This window comes from Poromitra crassiceps (genome assembly GCF_964638095.1).
Source record: "Poromitra crassiceps genome assembly, chromosome: 5".
In the NCBI taxonomy this organism is placed as follows: domain Eukaryota; kingdom Metazoa; phylum Chordata; class Actinopteri; order Beryciformes; family Melamphaidae; genus Poromitra; species Poromitra crassiceps.
The window spans coordinates 30,226,439-30,244,396 of NC_139642.1; the positions used below are offsets into that span (position 1 = coordinate 30,226,439).

General features: G+C 42.2%; 1 protein-coding gene across 3 annotated transcripts in view; it reads left to right on the forward strand.

Moving 5' to 3' along the window:
- The window catches only part of trip12 (thyroid hormone receptor interactor 12), a 59,680-nt gene that overhangs the window by 28,205 nt on the left and 13,517 nt on the right, over window positions 1–17,958 (forward strand). For all 3 annotated transcript variants that reach the window (XM_083637821.1, XM_083637820.1, XM_083637819.1), the window contains 13 exons: window positions 170–377; window positions 734–834; window positions 9,163–9,337; window positions 10,649–10,790; window positions 11,101–11,292; window positions 11,536–11,687; window positions 12,623–12,780; window positions 12,917–12,990; window positions 13,383–13,582; window positions 14,072–14,199; window positions 14,921–15,072; window positions 15,951–16,093; window positions 16,315–16,471. In XM_083637821.1, the coding sequence (XP_083493947.1) occupies window positions 170–377; window positions 734–834; window positions 9,163–9,337; window positions 10,649–10,790; window positions 11,101–11,292; window positions 11,536–11,687; window positions 12,623–12,780; window positions 12,917–12,990; window positions 13,383–13,582; window positions 14,072–14,199; window positions 14,921–15,072; window positions 15,951–16,093; window positions 16,315–16,471 (1,982 nt within the window). The remainder of the gene's footprint in view (window positions 1–169; window positions 378–733; window positions 835–9,162; window positions 9,338–10,648; window positions 10,791–11,100; window positions 11,293–11,535; window positions 11,688–12,622; window positions 12,781–12,916; window positions 12,991–13,382; window positions 13,583–14,071; window positions 14,200–14,920; window positions 15,073–15,950; window positions 16,094–16,314; window positions 16,472–17,958) is intronic.

Below are 17,958 nucleotides of genomic sequence, written 5' to 3' on the forward strand. Positions count from 1 at the left end.
CTCTCAACATGAAAACAGCGTTTCTCTTGTTATCGTCCAACATTGAATATAGAGCTGCACTCCCCAGCCTGATCCTAGGTACTTGCCAAACTGTGAAGTTGGCATGTGGTTTCCTGGTATCTTTTTTGAGGCGTCATACAATTTGTAACCTGTTCATCCTCTCCCCCAGGTGTGATGCACCAGGTGAAGAACCTGGCAGAGTCTGAGAGCTTCCTCGTCACCAGTCCCCCTAAGGCGTGCACCAGTGGTACTGCCAGTCTGTGCACTACCACCATCAGCACTGCATCCACTACAGCCGCTACCAATGCCACTCCTGACCTGGGCTCACCCAGCTTCCAGCACAGCATGGACGACTCACTGGACCTCAGCCCACAGGGGTGAGTGATGTGGCCAGTTGTTTTTTGTTTGGCTGTCATGGCAAGGGTTGCTTACCTTTTCTAGCACATGGCCCAAATGGAGAAAATTCACACTTGGACCAAGCTCATGAAACATGCACTAGAACTCTGGTCATGTGGAGACCCACCATAAAGAGGGTTTGACATCTAAATGAGTTCAAGAAATGCTACAAGAACTGTTTATGGGACATTACATAAACAGATATGCATGCATGTATTCCAAAATACCGATGTATGCTGTTGCAGTGGATGAGCAAACCTACATAGGCAACAGTCATACACATTTTCTCATCCACTCGCCAAAAGAGCATTATTGTAATGTTCTCTCCTTCTCCAAGGCGGTTAAGCGATGTCCTGAAGAGGAAACGGCTACCTAAAAGAGGGCCCAGAAGACCCAAGTACTCTCCCCCAAGGGATGATGATAAAGTAGACAATCAGGGTGAGTTAAATCATCAATGTCCCTTTATGTGTGACATTTAAACTTCAGATCCATTTTCTGAAAGGAATATTTCACTTCCATACAACTTAACCTGGGTAAATAAATAAATAAATAATCACACTAATTTGATACTGAACTAGTGCATTTTCATATGATGCATTCTTAAAGAAATATATATTTTTTTGTCTTTGATTAACCATTGACTGTGTGTGACTAGAACAGTGGTTTTCTTCTGAAACTTTTTCACATCAAAGACCCCTAAACTGCCACAAATTAGACCACGGTCCCCCATTTGATAAGATTGTGTCCCAGTGTCCCCCATCAGATAAGATTTTTGCTTTTAGATATTTTATAACAAAGTATATGAAGTCCATGACCAAAATAGTCATTCTCTCATTGTGCTACTTATGGATGGAATTAGAGTGAAAATGAATTATTCCCGTTTTTGCTGGAACCCCCTGCAACGACCCCTGGGGGTCCCCAGACCCCACTTTGAGAATCACTGGACTAGAACATTGATATCAGTTTCTATCTCTGTGTAATTGTGTGCTACATGCATTTTGAGATGGTTTCCTAACTTGCAGTGTTGTAGTTGAGTCTGGCTCGAGTCCGAGTCCTGTACTCATCTTCAGGACTTGTGACTCATTTTGGGCTTAAAGTCGAGCTGAACGCAAAAATGACTTTTCTTTTATTTTTTTTATTTTTTTTGCAAATATATTTATTGGGTTTTCCATTTTTGTACAACATACAATGACACAAAGACAACATGTACATGTAAATACACAGACACAAGAATACAAAAACGAAACAAAAACAAAACGCACAAAAAAACTATAAAATAAAACTAAAATCAATTAAATTAAATTATTCAAGCAGTTCTTACATAGCATTTACATTCCTGGTGTGCGACTTTCTAGGTAATCTATAAATCGTCCCCATGTTTTAAGGAAGTTTTGCATTTTCCCTTTGACGGCATAAGTCAATTTTTCCATGGCAAGAACATTGGAAAGACTTTTAAACCACTGTTCAACTGTCGGTGCCTCCATGCTCTTCCAAGACGTTGCAATACAGTGTTTAGCCTGAAGTGAACAAAAATTTAGTAACTTTTTATTTGCCCCTGTCAGTCCTAACCCAGGAGGGGGTAACCTCAGAATGAATAACTGTGGGCAGATCGACAATGCAACAACAGTGATGTCAGATATAGTTTGTATGACTTTCTCCCAAAATTGCTTAATTTTCGGACAGCTCCAGAGGCAATGAAATAGAGTGCCGACTTCTAGACTACATTTACTACATAAATCAGGATTATTGTTGTCAAAACGATGTAACAGGTATGGAGTAATGTATGTACGCATAATCCATTTATATTGTAGCAGCTTGAATCTGGTATTGATAGTCTGGGTTTGTGCATCATAGCAAACTGTCTCCCAGTCAGACTTTTCTTTTCTTTTAGTTATTATCTCAGGAATGCCTTGAGGTAATTTCTTCAAATTTGGCTCAAACATCCACTTGGACTGGATGGACGAAGGATGAACTGATTAGATTTTGGTGGTCAAGTGTCAAAGTTGAAGGTCACTTAACAAGCTTGGAACCGCTGGACAAGGGGTCACCATGTCCAGCAGTTCCACGCTCGTTAACGGGATATCTGAGAAACGTCTTGAGGCAATTTCTTAAAATCTGGCTCAAACGTCCACTTGGACTCAAGGATGAACTGATTCATTCAGATTCAGACGACTTTATCCCAGAAGGGCAATTCAGTTTCACAGCCTACCCAACACCTTAGGACTCAAGAGCAGCAAATACTTCTAACAGACATGACAACAAGACATAACATGACAGCATGACATAACATAAATAAAACATAGCATACCATGTCAGAGATAACAGATCAGTTTACATAGGAACATGAACAAGAAATAAAAATATATATACAGTACATATATTTGTGTATAAACATTGGAACATGTACAAGAAATAAATAAATCTGATTGGATTTTGGTAGTCAGAGTTCAAGGTCACTAACAACTGACAATATGTTAGACCAGTTGCTGAAAAGATGGGGGGGGGGGAGTTAGAGATTCATGACCATCCAGTGAACTTATGACTCATTCCAAACAGTTTCCTGTCACACAATATTTTGAAATGTTTTTATTTTCATGATTGAACTTGGCAAAAACTCTTCTTGATATTTTATAGACCTACAAATTGTCATCCCATTCTTACAGTCCTGGAATGGTTTTCTAATTTTACAATAATAATAAAAGTATTTGTTGAGTTGTACAACAGTAAAAAATTTCAAGGTATAACACATTTAGAGCAAAATAGAACTATCGGTAAAGAAGCAACACAGCAAGGTCAAGTTAAGAGGTAAAAAGACAAATGAATGACTCCAAATCTGAAAGAAAATGTAGAATTCAATAATGCACGAGACAGCTTAGCTAAAATCAGACCAGGCAGGCAAAACAAAGCACAGAGATGATACATTTAGAATCTTTTGAATCTACAGCTACTGTATTTTCATTGTGTTCTGGTCAATATTCCACAAAGATGATCTTGCAGCACCAAGCTGACAACACTGGTTCTGGCTTGTGCTCCCATCCTTCCTCTTATTTGTGAGAAATTCTCAACAAAACATTTAACTAAACCTTGATAGGAGAAATAATGAAGTCATGCCTGTAAGGTCCCTTTTGTGTTAAAGGTCCGTCCCTACGTGTCTTCATCATGTCCAGCTTGGAGTGCATGCAATATCTTCTCCATCCCCGAGTACGAATCGTGCTTGGACTCCTGGAGCAATTGTCAGACCTGAGTGATACTCATAGACATGATCATAAAAGTTCCCCAAATCAATGCGTCTTTGGAACTTAGTTGCCCACTGCCACTTCCAGGTTTCATACTCGCCTGTTGCTTTAGTTGGAGAGGAGTAGAACCCCACCCAAGACTTACTAAATTCTGACCTCCAGTGACTGAAAGTCTTTTTCACATTCAAGCGAGCGCAAGCCTTACCATCCTTTACAAAGAGTTGGAGGCTTGCATCGTAGCCACTGATAGGGACTGGCTCCTCTGCTGTGGGATTGCAAAACTCCGTACTCCTTGCAATCTCCTCTCCCAACACTGTCCAGAAGAAGCACCGCCTTCTGGTCTTATGCAGCCGGGCCTGAAGGCCGGGGTTCAGTGGTACTGAGGTGTTGTAACTCCCTTCTCTATGTCCAATTGCGAAAGTGCTTCTGGTCTTTTCGTCCTCATTGTTCTTGAAAAGCACTACCATCGCACCTTGGTCTAGAAGGCAATCAGGAACGTTACTCCAGTGAATCCTGGCATTTCCATTGTTGCCGGTAATCACCTGAACTTTTGTTTCAATGTTGGATTTCAGTCTGTTCAGCCTGTCTTGTTTCAGTCTGGAATCAGGAATGTCAATGGCTACATGTTGATCTCTGTAAGCTTTTTCAGTCAGTCTGTTCAGTTTGTCTTGTTTGGGTCTGGTTTCAGGAATGTCAATGGCTACATGGTGATCTCTGTAAGCTCTTTCAGTCTGTCTGTTCAGCCTTTCTTGTTTCAGTCTGGTTTCAAGAATGTCAATCGCTACATGTTGATCTCTGTAAGCTTTTTCAGTCCGTCTGTTCAGCCTTTCTTGTTTCAGTCTGGTTTCAAGAATGTCAATCGCTACATGTTGATCTCTGTAAGCTCTTTCAGTCTGTCTGTTCAGCCTTTCTTGTTTCAGTCTGGTTTCAAGAATGTCAATGGCTACATGGTGATCTCTGTGAGCTGTTTCAGTCCGTCTGTTCAGTTTGTCTTGTTTGGGTCTGGTTTCAGGAATGTCAATGGCTACATGGTGATCTCTGTAAGCTGGAGATGCTGGAGATCTGGATTGGGTTGAGGAAAGCCTTTCTTCAATCACAATATATAACAGCAGTCCTAGACAAGCAAGGTCCCCCCACATGTTTCCGAGGTGCCTTAATTGGGAATCGTTAAGGGTACTTCCAAAGTGCTCTCTGAGCTCGTACACAGAGTTCCTTTCGTTTCCCCCCACAGAGAACTCTCTGATCTCTCTCATGAGGTTGGTAGTGATGCGGTAGGTGTGTGCTGGATCGTACCGGGTCCCCTGGGATTGAGAAGACTCATAATGCTGTGTGATATACACTTGGTCTATCGTCGACCAAGCTGTGTCCGGCTCCCTGACTCTGAATATGATACGGCCCCTATTTGTTTCCTCATTTTCCATCAAGTTGCGGAGGCGCTCGGTGACATAGGAGGGAAGTGCCATGGAGGTGGGTTGATTGATATTGCCAAGAGTGTAGTACTTGTACCTGGTCCCTTGTTCCTGAGGCAGTGGTGGCAGCACCCTCTCATAGTTGCCGTAATGATGAGTGCCATAATCCCCACGGTTTGGTTCAAAGGTCAGCTCTATGACATCATTATTGTTGATGTCAACGGTGTTTGCAAACCAGTGGAGCAGCACAAGGCTGTGCCTGGGGACAGAATGGCCAAAGTGGATTTTCTTCAAGTTGTTGATTGTGTTGAGCTTTTGAACAGCTGACTCTGACGCTGTCAGGGCGAGGAGCAGAATGAAAGAGCAAAGCGGGGTTCCTCCTGGCATGTTCATTCTCCTGTGGAGATTAAGAAAGTTATTGCTTCCATTCAGCATGTATGCATTCAGTCTTATATCCTTGATCCATACATTTATTCTAGAGATGCTGCGATCCGATCATGTGATCGGATATCGGCGCGATATCAGCCAAAAAACATGGATCGGATCGGATCGGATTCCAGCGAAAATGACCGATCCAAGGCTCCGATATAAGCACTCCATTCCATGACTCCGCTCCAGGATTTCTATCCAGCATGCAGCAGCAGCAGCAGCAGCACACAGAGGCCGCGTTGAGCCTAGGATGGCCAGGGCCAAAACGTCAGACACACCCGTCCTTAACCTATGTGCGATTCGAAATCACGCGTCCGCACCATAGACTGGCAAACATGGCCGCCCCCAGTGTGGCTGTCTGACAGTTTCAAATTATAACAAAACAACCACTATTGCAATTTGCAATACATGTCCCGCAAGGTTTCTGAGATTAGGGGAAAGTCTGAGCTGGCGTTACGCTAAACCAAACGTGGGGATGAGGCAGCGGATTTTTTTTGGCGTTAACGTTAGCTGTTGTGATGATGGCTAACGCGGCTAACGTTAGCTAGCTGGTTAGGCTATCTAGTTGCAGGGCAGCGCTCCACAAGCTTGTTGTGACCAAAACCCCCGCATTTAAAGCATTTCATACTCCCAGAGCTGGCGTAAACCATAGAGAACCTCATGCATTAGCCTACTCAAAATGAAACGTCCAGGGTTTGTGTCTCCAAAATCAACTAACGTTAACGTTACATGCAAGCTAACGTAGCTAGCTGCGGAGCACTCGATCTATAAGGAAAACGAATGCGCACATAGCCTACATAATTGTCAACATCACATACATGTATTTTCTTTAATCTAGACTACAGGCATCATTTTTCAGTCAAAAGTGAAACGACACAGATATGATGGCGTATAGTGAGGCTTTCCATGCCTCACTATAGAACTGGCCCCATGCAAAATTCAGACCGCTTATATGTTGCCGTCATGCCAATAAGAAAGCAGCTAGGCTTTCGGTTCTATAAAAGCCATTATTTTTTGTATTGACTATTGAGTGATACACTTTACAAAAAAAATATATTATATCACAATAGTGTTGTCAGATTTGCTTAGGTCAGAGCTATGGAATTTTAAATCATCCATCTTTGCTCACAACATTTGCCCTTTCTTTCTTCTTTTTTACCCCAGGTGTGCATAAAATACAGGTTAAGAACTTATGGAAAAGTCATGGAAATGAATTAGATGAACTAAATCGTTTACATACTATATTACCAAAGCACACACATACTAACCCTAAAAATGTTTGTTGCCTGCTAGCTATCAGACAGCATAGAGAGACTTAAATATGTGCTGTATCGGTATCGGATCGAAATCGGTATCGAATCGGCTATCGAAATTTGATCGGAATCGGATCGGTTTTGAGCTAAAATATCGAAATCGGATCGGAATTGAAAAATCTCGATCGCAGCATCTCTAATTTATTCCTGATATATCTCAGAGCTGAATAATTTAAGGTTGTCGAAAGTATCGATAGTATCAATACTAAAAATTTGTAACAGATACTCATTTGCAACAGGTATCGACAGTATTGATAGTACTTTACTTTATTGTCATTTAGCAGACGCTTTTATCCAAAGCGACGTACAACAGATTAAAATACATCACACAATTAAACATAGCAGAATAATGGAAATAGATTAAAACAGACAATATGTGATCATGATAAAAATATGCATAGATAAAAATGATCAAGAGTGCAGATTATTAGTGTATGAACAGCAGAGGGAGAGATAGGAAAATGGATGGTGAATAGATGAGTTTTTAGTTTTCTTTTAAATATGGGCAAAGATGTGGCCATTCTAGCTGCAGGGGGGAGCTCATTCCACCATGTCAGGGCGAGAACTGAAAAAAGTCTCGTTCGAGCGCCACCTGTAGGGCCGCACAGGGAGGGAGGGGCGAGACGACCTGCACTAGTGGAGGTGCGGAGGGAGCGGTAGGAGGTTTGGAAACTGACCAGTGGCTGTAAATATGGAGGGGCTGTTTGATAGACTGCTTTGTAGGCTAAAACCAGGGTCTTGAATTTAATGCGAGCCAGGATGGGAAGCCAATGTAGATGACGGAAGAGGGGGGTGACATGGGAAAATTTGTTTTGATTGAAAATCAGACGGGCTGCAGCATTTTGAATGAGTTGAAGTGGTTGGATAGTGGAGGCAGGGAGACCGGCAAGCAGAACGTTACAGTTAAGGCGGGGAATGACAAGGGATTGAACCAGGAGTTGTGATGCTTCTATGGTGAGAAATGGACGAATTTTTCTGATATTATAGAGGGCAAAGCGGCAGGAACGTGCGGTGGCAGCAATGAAAGGGGAGAAGGATAATTGATTGTCAAGTATGACTCCAAGGTTCGAGTAAAAAGAAAACTGATTACAATAATCATTTGCAACAGTATCGATACCAGCAGTGGTTTCTCAATGAAAAATCAAACTACTATTGTTTCCGCTAAGTGTGTTCTGATAGGCTGGTGACTAGAGCAGGGATAATCTGCTGTGTAAGTACAACGTTTTAATGAGGTTTTTTGGTTTAGTAGATGATGGAGAATCCATCTGTCCTAAAACATCAAACTAACTCTTTCAAATAGATACCGACTTAAATTCACATTCAGTTTACAACAGAACAAACCTCAAAAAGAACATGGGAATAGCATGTTCCACTCATTCATGTTGAGCTGAATGAAAAAGTGATCTGTAAATAAGAACTCACCTGCTTTGGACTGCTGCTGTCTGATGTCTGTGTGCTGTGTCTGCCTGGGAGCAGGGTTACCTCCTCTTGGCTTATCGTTTCTCCAGAAATGAAACCAGTGAAGCAACAGGCTGCTGCTGTTGACAGGAAGTTCTTTTTTCACAAGCTCGAAATAAATAATTATCTTGGTGAAGGCCCTTGCTGAGAGCCTTCCCTGGGTAAATAAACATGAATATAATATAATAAAATAAAATAGGTCACCTCAAGTATGTGGAGTGTTTAAATCCACCTCATAACTTTAACTTTATTTCATTCCCCCTCTCTGTTTTCTGGTCACTTTACAGTGCATAATACCATCTAATAACTGAGAATTAGCATAGAAAAGATCCATACATTTATTCCTAACTGATATATATTAAAGAGGTTGTTGTCAAACTACAAGGTAAAACAAAGCTGAAAGTGAAATGGATTAAATATCCATAAATAAATACATGTATTTCCCCTTCACATTGATTTGACAGTAGAACAAACTTCCCCAAGGCTCATCTTAGCTTACAGTTTCACTAGAAATGAAACTAGTGAAGCGACTGTCTGCAGGTGTTTACAGGTTGTAGCATGTACTGTTGTGCTGAAAGCAAGCGACCAAAACAATGGGTGAGCTTTGAAGCCAATAAGGAAGTGGCCATAGCTCAAACATTAATTATGACAACCCGGTTACGAGTTGACAATTCAGTCTGATATCAGGCTAGAAACTGGTATCAGTCTTGTTCAAACACTGTTATCTTGGTCAAAGAGGGTCTTTGCAAAAAACATTTCTTTTAAGAATGCATCAAAATGTGTTGCAATAATTTTAATGTTTAAGTGTATGTATGTGATCATGAATTAAAATGATATTTCAGGCTCTTTTAAAAAGTTTGCTAATTCTTTTCTGTATTTGTATGTATAATCCTCAAAATCTACTTCTTGGGATCTCAACAGCCAAGAGCCCTACCACTACTCAGTCCCCCAAATCATCTTTCTTGGCCAGTCTCAACCCCAAGACCTGGGGCAAACTGGGTGCCCAGACAAACAACACCAACTCAGAGCCCTCACGCACAGCGGGCGTGAGTGGCCTGGCAAGGGCACCTCCCAAGGACTCTATTTCAAACAACAGGTATGATGGTCAGGGTAATAATGGTTGTTATTGTTGATTGGGTAGTCATGCATTTTTATGCCTGCGCCGGCGATAGCCAGGCCGGAGGCATTATGGATTTGCGTTGTACATCAGTCCCATGTTCGTTAACACGATATCTGATAAACGCCTTGACATACGGTAATTTCATCAAATGTGCCTCAAACGTAGACTTGGACTCAAGGATGAAGTGATTAGATTTTGGTGGTCAAAAGGTCACTGTGACCTCACGAACGCCATTCCCAAGTTCGTTAACGCGATATCTCAGGAACGGCTTCACGGAATGTCTTCCAATTTGGCTCGAGCGTCGACTTGGACGCAAGGATGAACTGATTAGATTTTGGTGATCAAAGGTCAAGGTCACTGTCACCTCTCGAATGCCATTTTCAAGCTCGTTAACATGATATCTCAGGAATGCCTTGATGGAATTTCTTCGAATTTGCCTCAAACGTCCACTTGGACTCAAGGATGAACTGATTAGATTTTGGTGGTCAAAGTTCAAGGTCACTGTGACCTCACGACCGCTCGTTTCATGCTCGTTAACATGATATCTCAGGAACGCCTTGATGGAATTTCATCCCATTTTTCCTTAAATGTCCACTTGGACTTAAGGATGAACGGATTAGATTTTGGTGGTTAAAGGTCAAAGTTCAAGGTCACTGTGACCTCATGAACCCCATTTCCAAGCTTTAACTCGATATCTCAGGAATGCCTTGACGGAATTTCTTCCAATTTGGCTCAAACATCGACTTGGACTCAAGGATGAACTAATTACATTTTGGTGGTCAAACTACAAAGGTTAAGGTCACTGTGACCTCACAAACGCCATTTTCAAGCTTGTTAACGCGATATCTCAAGAACGCCTTGACGGAATTTCTTCCAATTTCCACTTGGACTCAAGGATAAACTGATTCGATTTTGGTGGTGAAATTTCAAGGTTACTGTGACATCACGACCGCTTGTTTCATGCTCGTTAATGTGATCTCTCAGGAACGCCTTGATGACATTTCCTCACATTTGGCTCTAATGTCAAAGTCTGGACAGACATACATGTTGACTGCTCACTTGTTGGCAGAGGCATATATCCGTGGTGTGGTTGTTCTAGTTTATTTATTTTTTGTTTTGTTTTGGTCATCCTACTCCCCTTTCCTGGTGTTGAATTGTAACAGTAGCTTTCTTTTGTTACAACTTGAGTGTTAGTAGCAGTGTTGATGATCTGCCACTGGTTGTGGCGGTAACAGCAGTGAGCACTAATATCTGTGATCAATGGTAAGATGTATATTTCTTTTCCAGGGACAAAATCAAGGCCTGGATCAAAGAACAGGCAATTAAGTTTGTGGAGCGCTTCTTCAATTCCGAAAAGGTGGACGTCAGCAACCCTGCACTGAATGTACTCCAGAGACTTTGCACAGCCACTGAGCAGCTCAGCCTGCAGGTACAGCATACATTCAATGTTAGGTTTTAATTTTTTTAAAAATCACTAGTGGTGGAATATTCAATTCATGTCAGTAAAACCAGCGTTTGCGGTTAGTAGCAAAGTTCTGGCTGAGCTTCAATTTGGCCTTTCTGCATAAATACCATTTAGAATAATTAATGTAGACTTTCATATAGGGTTCTCGATCGGGACAATTACCCTAGCGAAAGTTATTTAAAGAACACTGCTTATTTATCTAAATTGCTTATGTACTTATAAGATGTCACAATCCAGCTTCAAGACATGTCTGATGGCCTGTTGTGTTTCCAAGGTGGATGGTGGTGTGGAGTGTCTGGTGGAGATCTCCAGTATTGTATCAGAATCTGACGTCTCGTCATTTGAGATCCAGCACAGTGGGCTGGTGAAGCAGCTGCTGCTGTACCTAACCTCCAACACTGACAGAGACATCATCGGCCGTGACGTGCGGCTCAAGAGGTTCCTCAACGTCTTCTTTGGCTGTCCGGTGAGGGAACAGAACTTATACATTATGCCGTATCAGGGAAACATTGACTTGAGTCACTTATACAGAGGTGCAGAGCTTCCTGTCCTTAGAAACAACTCTTGAAATTGGAGATGGTTGCTATGGATAATAATTGGAGCATTGGTAATCTCACTTTGTGTCTGGCTTGTCTCTTGTAGTTTGACATCCCTGGTAAAAGATGATAGTTTGAGCCTGTCTTTCTCTCCTCTGTGACATGCTTTGCAGCTTCCTGGGATGGAGCCTGCAGGTCGTCTGGAGCCGTTGGAGAACGGGCCTCTCCTGGGGCTGGTGCACAAGATGAACAACTGCCTGAGCCAAATGGAGCAGTTCCCTGTCAAAGTGCATGACTTCCCCAGTGGCAATGGCAATGGGAGCAGGTCAGTGGCTTTGTCGTTATGCCTCTGTGTCGGCGACAGCTGTGGCCGGGGGCATTATATTTTCGGGTTATCCATCAGACGTCCATCTCTGTTCCTGAAATATCGTGTTCACGAAAATAGGATGTACTCCCATTCTCGTAAACACGATATCTCAGGAACGCCTTGAGGTGAGGGCATTTCTTTAAATTTGGCACAGGATTAGATTAGATTCTGATAGTCAAAGGTCAAGGTCACTGTGCCCTCACAGCCGTCTGATTCTTGTGAACGCGATATCTCGGGAACGGCTGGAGGGAGCTTCATTACATGTGGCACAAACGTTCACTTGGACTCAAGGATGAGCTGATTACAATTTAATGCTCAAAGGTCTAGGTGACCGTGGCATGAAAAGAGGTAAAGACACACACATCCAGACCAGAATTGGGCAGGTGCAGAGCTAAAAGTGAACACCAGTGCTACAATAAATGGATGATTAACTTGGAGCCCTGCGGTGTGCGAGCTTTTCTTTCTTTTTCAAGGTCACCGTGGCATCACAAGTACAGTCCTCTGTATAATAGTCTCTAAGTGAAGACAGCATGTTTCTCACTGGAAATTATTCACTGGAATCATACATGTCAATATATAGTGATAACTTCCATTTTGCACAGAACGCGCACACACACCTTCAAAATCGTCACTACAAGAGTCTGGACAGACATGGATGTAAACTACAACTTACAACCATGAGACGGTTATTTCTAGTTTGTTTTGCCTTCTGTGAACATTATGGCTTTGGTGCTGTTCTTCATTTAGTGGGTTTCATACATTTTAAATTATGTATTAATTTACTGTTGTAGCTTTCCCTTTTCAGAAAAGCTCTCTTTAGATGTCTTTGTTCTAACCATAGATTCTTTTGTTTTGGATGTATTGGTTTTGACCGCGTATGCGTCTCGTTCCAGGGGCTCTCAGGCACTGAAGTTCTTCAACACTCATCAGCTGAAGTGTCAGCTGCAGAGACACCCAGATTGCACTAATGTGAAACAATGGAAGGGTGGCCCAGTGAAGATTGACCCCCTGGCCTTGGTCCAGGCCATTGAGAGATACCTGGTTGTCCGAGGTGAGGGATTGTCTGCCCTGAACTTCTATAAAAGCCATCCATTTAACCTGTTCAGCATCTGAATGTATATTAAATATAGTAATAGTTGGCAATGTTTACTCAATTGGCTTGCTTACTCGAACTCTTGTTTGTACAGGTTATGGAAGAATCAGAGAGGAGGATGAAGACAGTGATGATGACGGTTCAGACGATGAAATAGACGAATCACTGGTATGTGGCAGCACTTAATTTCGAAACAATACCTTCCACCAAACAAAGCTCTTCTTTTAATCTGTCCCCGTTTTTCTATTTTTCTTTTGTTTATCGTATAATTTTTTATTTCGATTTTTTTGTGATATTAGTTGAGGTACTATAAGCCCTTTTGGGTTTCTTTCCTCACCTGCACAATTTTGTGTCAAGTTGCATGTTGTATTATCTTTTTTTTCCCTCTGTGCAAATAAACATAAACAAACATAATACCCATGTGGCCCTCTGTGGATACATGCATTGAGAGCTATGCACATGCGTGTTAGAAGGCTTTGTGGAAAGATACATTTGTGTGAATTTAATCTGTATGTACCTATGCTGTAATTCCTAAACTATCTATTTTATTGGTTATCCAGGCGGCCCAGTTCCTGAATTCTGGCAGTGTGCGCCACAGACTACAGTTCTACATTGGCGACCACCTGCTGCCGTACAATATGACAGTATACCAGGCCGTACGGCAGTTCAGCCTTCAGGCTGAGGAGGAGAGGGAGTCCACGGATGACGAGGCAAACCCGCTCGGACGAGCCGGCATCTGGACCAAAACACACACGATATGGTACAATGCTTGCTCATTATCTAGAACATAATGTATGTATGTTGATTAGGGATGAGCATTTCAAGCAAACATGCTATTCTCTATTCACTGGGAGCTAGGCTTGACACGGTGTGGAACCGGTTAATAAACCTCTGGCAACACCTGTTTTTTTTTTTATAAATTCTGTTGAACCAAAAACTTTCCACCAGCTATGGTCATGTGTAGAGGTGCATTGATGGTGTCTCTGTAGGATTGGAATAGGTGTTGACTCAGTATCCAAGTACTCATTAAATACATGGAAAAATCATGGAATTGATTATTAAAAATGTGAAGCAACCCTGATCCCCATCACGGGCCAAAAAGGGTTAGATTCCAGTCTAAAATGTTATGTACAGTACATGCTCAACAGAGCACACGGAGAGCTGATGTCCTGTGCCTTGTCTCCTGTTGTGTATAAGCCTGTGAGAGTAGACCGAGAGAGCTGATGTCCTGTGCCTTGTCTCCTGTTAGGTATAAGCCTGTGAGAGAAGACGAGGACGGCAGCAAAGACGCTGTGGGAGGAAAGAGGGGTCGAGCACAGACCGCCCCCACCAAAACCTCACCTCGCAACGCCAAGAAACAGGATGAGCTGTGGCACGGTGTGGATCTTTCATGTCTTCTAATGGAGCGTTTCTCAAATGAACGTCCATGAGCTAAATTCCTACCGACTACTTCTGGGATATTGCTAAGCAGTTCCTGGACTGATACAATTTTAGGAATGATTTGATTTATGGACAATTTACATGCAGGCATATTGGCTACATTTATCGTATAAGTAATATGGTTGTTACTATACTGTGGTTAAGGACAAACCCTAAGAAAACAAAAGTTGAAGGCATACGATTTTTACATGCCATACAGTGTAATATCAGAGTGAGATTTCCATTTGAATCAGGTTTCTCATAGTCGGAGTAGGAGCTCAAGCACTGCTCTTAACGGGGTAATTCTTCGTTATGACATTTACATTTGTTGACTCAAGAACCAGGTCTATATGTAAATGTAGCCAGTGTTGCTCAAACATTTAGCATTTACTTAACATAGCTTCTCATTTTCTAAATCTTGCATGTGTGAATGTGTAGGCTGACTGACTGCCATCCCCTGCACTTCAGTATTACTAACTGCCATCCCCTGCACTTCAGTATTACTAACTGCCATCCCCTGCACTTCAGTATTACTAACTGCCATCCCCTGCACTTCAGTATTACTAACTGCCATCCCCTGCACTTCAGTATTACTAACTGCCATCCCCTGCACTTCAGTATTACTAACTGCCATCCCCTGCACTTCAGTATTACTAACTGCCATCCCCTGCACTTCCAGATGGTGTTTGTCCCAGCGTTACCAATCCTCTCGAGACATACCTCATTTCGGAGCCACCAGAGACCATAACCTTTGACGACCCCTCTTTAGAGGTCAACCTGCTGCTGAGGGTCCTGCACTCCATCAGTAGATACTGGTTCTACTTGTATGAAGTGAGTATAAGGAGAGTGGCTCATAAACAAATCAACATTACAGAAGCATCATAGTAGTCTGTCAGCTGATTTTTGTTTATTAAACCCTTTCAGCTTGTTTCAAGTATAACATAGAAATTCTTCCGACCGGATTTCAGCATTGTACAAATTATTCATTCAAAGCACATGCTCTTAGCTCGGTGTATAGACCTGCTTAGAGTTACAAGCTGGATCTTTGGTCCCCCGATACTGCAAGTGTGTAACCTATCTTTAGATGCCATATAATCTCAAGATTCAAGATTTTTATTGTCACTCCGTAGTACAAGTATCACGTGTGAAATTCTTGTGCTGTAGACTCCGTTTACAACATAGTGCAAAATAACAGGGCATATGGGTGCAGGAAAACAAGAGAAACAACAAGCAATAAGGCAGTAAAGTGATAAAAGTCAAAGACAGTGACATATTCACTGCGCATAGGTGCAAATGGCATGTACATACTTTAAACATAATTGACATTCTGTTTGCAAAGGTGCAAATAGCATATACCTACCGGTAATTAAACATACAGTTAAACATTAGACATACGTAATGGTAGCAGCTACAGTACAGTACAGTTACTACTACACTATCTGATAACTATAATCTGATATCTAGTCTGATCAATGATATGTTGACCATCACTTTATTATTAACGGTCACCTCATTCTGTAGCCATGCCACATTTCTTTACAAAGGCACAACTGTCTTGGTAGATGTACAGCAGGGTTCTCATCACTATTCGACAGGTGTTGATAATCCCATTAACACAGCCAATAAACAGTGTCCATAGTATCATGCCATATTGGTACAACACAGGTAAAACATGGTACATGTGTTATGAATGTAATGTTGTGTTGCAGAATGCTGTGTGTAAGGAAATCATCGCCACCAGTGAGTTCATCAACAGTAAGCTGACAGCCAAAGCCAACCGTCAGCTGCAAGACCCGCTGGTCATCATGACGGGCAACATCCCCACTTGGCTCATCGAGCTGGGAAAGACCTGGTAGGCACTCCACCCATTCCCCTGCAATCAGACCTTTGGCCTATATTAAAAAAACGACTATTACAATGGATATTCATGAGGATATGTTTAGCATCGATGTTTATATTCATTTATTGATGGGTGATTACATGAAATGCATTGTTTTAATTTTCATTAATGTGGATTTGTTCTCTGCCCCCTCCCTCTCGCCTCCCCACACCTTTTTCTCTCCATCTCTACAGCCCATTCTTCTTCCCCTTTGACACACGGCAGATGCTATTCTACGTAACTGCCTTTGATCGTGACAGAGCCATGCAGCGCCTCCTCGACACCAACCCTGAAATCAACCAATCAGATTCTCAGGACAGCAGAGTTGCACCCCGTCTTGACAGGAAAAAGGTGCAATATGTCAACGTATCGATGTTTTAACTTGGTGTCAATGCATAATGGAATCGACCAATTAGACACCTTTTCCTGCGTCTTGCTGACATCGCTGCAGTCGTTATTTCACTGAGAATTTTAACAGAACATCTGAAGTGAGATCTAGTTCATTACACTTTGTACTGTGCCTTATTTTGTCTGTTCCCTTACTTTCTTTTTTGCTCTCTGTAGCTTTTTATCCGCGAGTGTGCTTTCTGAATACTAGTCTTCAACATACTATATGTTTTACCATGTTTTCTGCGTTTACATGCTTTATTTAGTATGTCCCTGCTAGGGGTGTCGCGGTACATGTATTCGTCCCGTGAATTCACGGTATGGGCGTCACAGTTCGGTGCGTGAAGCGACACGACGGACGAATACGTCGAATCCATAAGGTGGTGGCAAAGCACCTAAACGCTGTTGAACTCCATGAGAAGGCACACCAAAATAACACAAGGGCCATAGAAATCGGCGTTCACTAAATGGAATGTTTTGTGGAGAGGAAACATTACTGGGGGTCGCTCCAGCTTGTTTACAAGCCGTAGCTTCCATGCTACTAAACCACAACAATATTGAAGCGTCCAGATGCTCCCCCTTTACTGTCGTCAAAAAAGCGAGTGCAGAGCAGTATCCTAATGACTTTTATGACTCGGGCAATAAGCCGTTTTGCAAATTCTGTCAACATCAAGCCAATGAGGTAAGCTTGCCAATGTAAACGTTACGTAGCCGAGATGCGCGACTATATTAAAGGACTTTCCTTTATAGTTGCCCGTCGCGGCTACACACGTTACACTGACAAAGATGTTAACTTGTAAACAAGCAACTTACATCGCGTGAGATGACAAGCAAGATGCGGTGAGAAAGAGGGGATGACTCCTTGTCATGTTCCAATAATCCATTATGATGACCGAACATAATCATTATGGTAAACAAAACTCGCATCCACTAACTTTGGCCTACTTGGGAAAGTGAAACCCACCCCGCTGTCTGACAACTGCAGCGGGGGAGGGGTGGTTGGGGTTATCAGGCTACTCCACATGCGCTCCGTTTACAAACTTGTACGAACGTGTACAATAAAGATTAAAGGGGGGGGAAATGCCTTTGCCCTGTCAAACAGCTGGAATACAGACATCTGAGAGGGAGGTGCACCCCACACTTTGAATAGTAAAACCTTTTTGTGTGGATTGGCTAGATCTTATTAAATTGTGGACATTTATTCATTCCCACTTATTAGACACTATTTCTGATGGTAAAATGAGGGTAAAAAGCAAACCACAGAATTCAGAAAAATTCAAAGGGAAAAAAACAGAATTTTGGATTTGTTGCTTTTTTTCTCCGTTGTACCGTATTCGTGCCGAACCGTGACCCAAAAACCGAGGTACGTACCGAACCGTGACTTTTGTGTACCGTGACACCCCTAGTCCCTGCTATTCGTTTTTGTCATATTCTGGACAGCTAATTTGGAT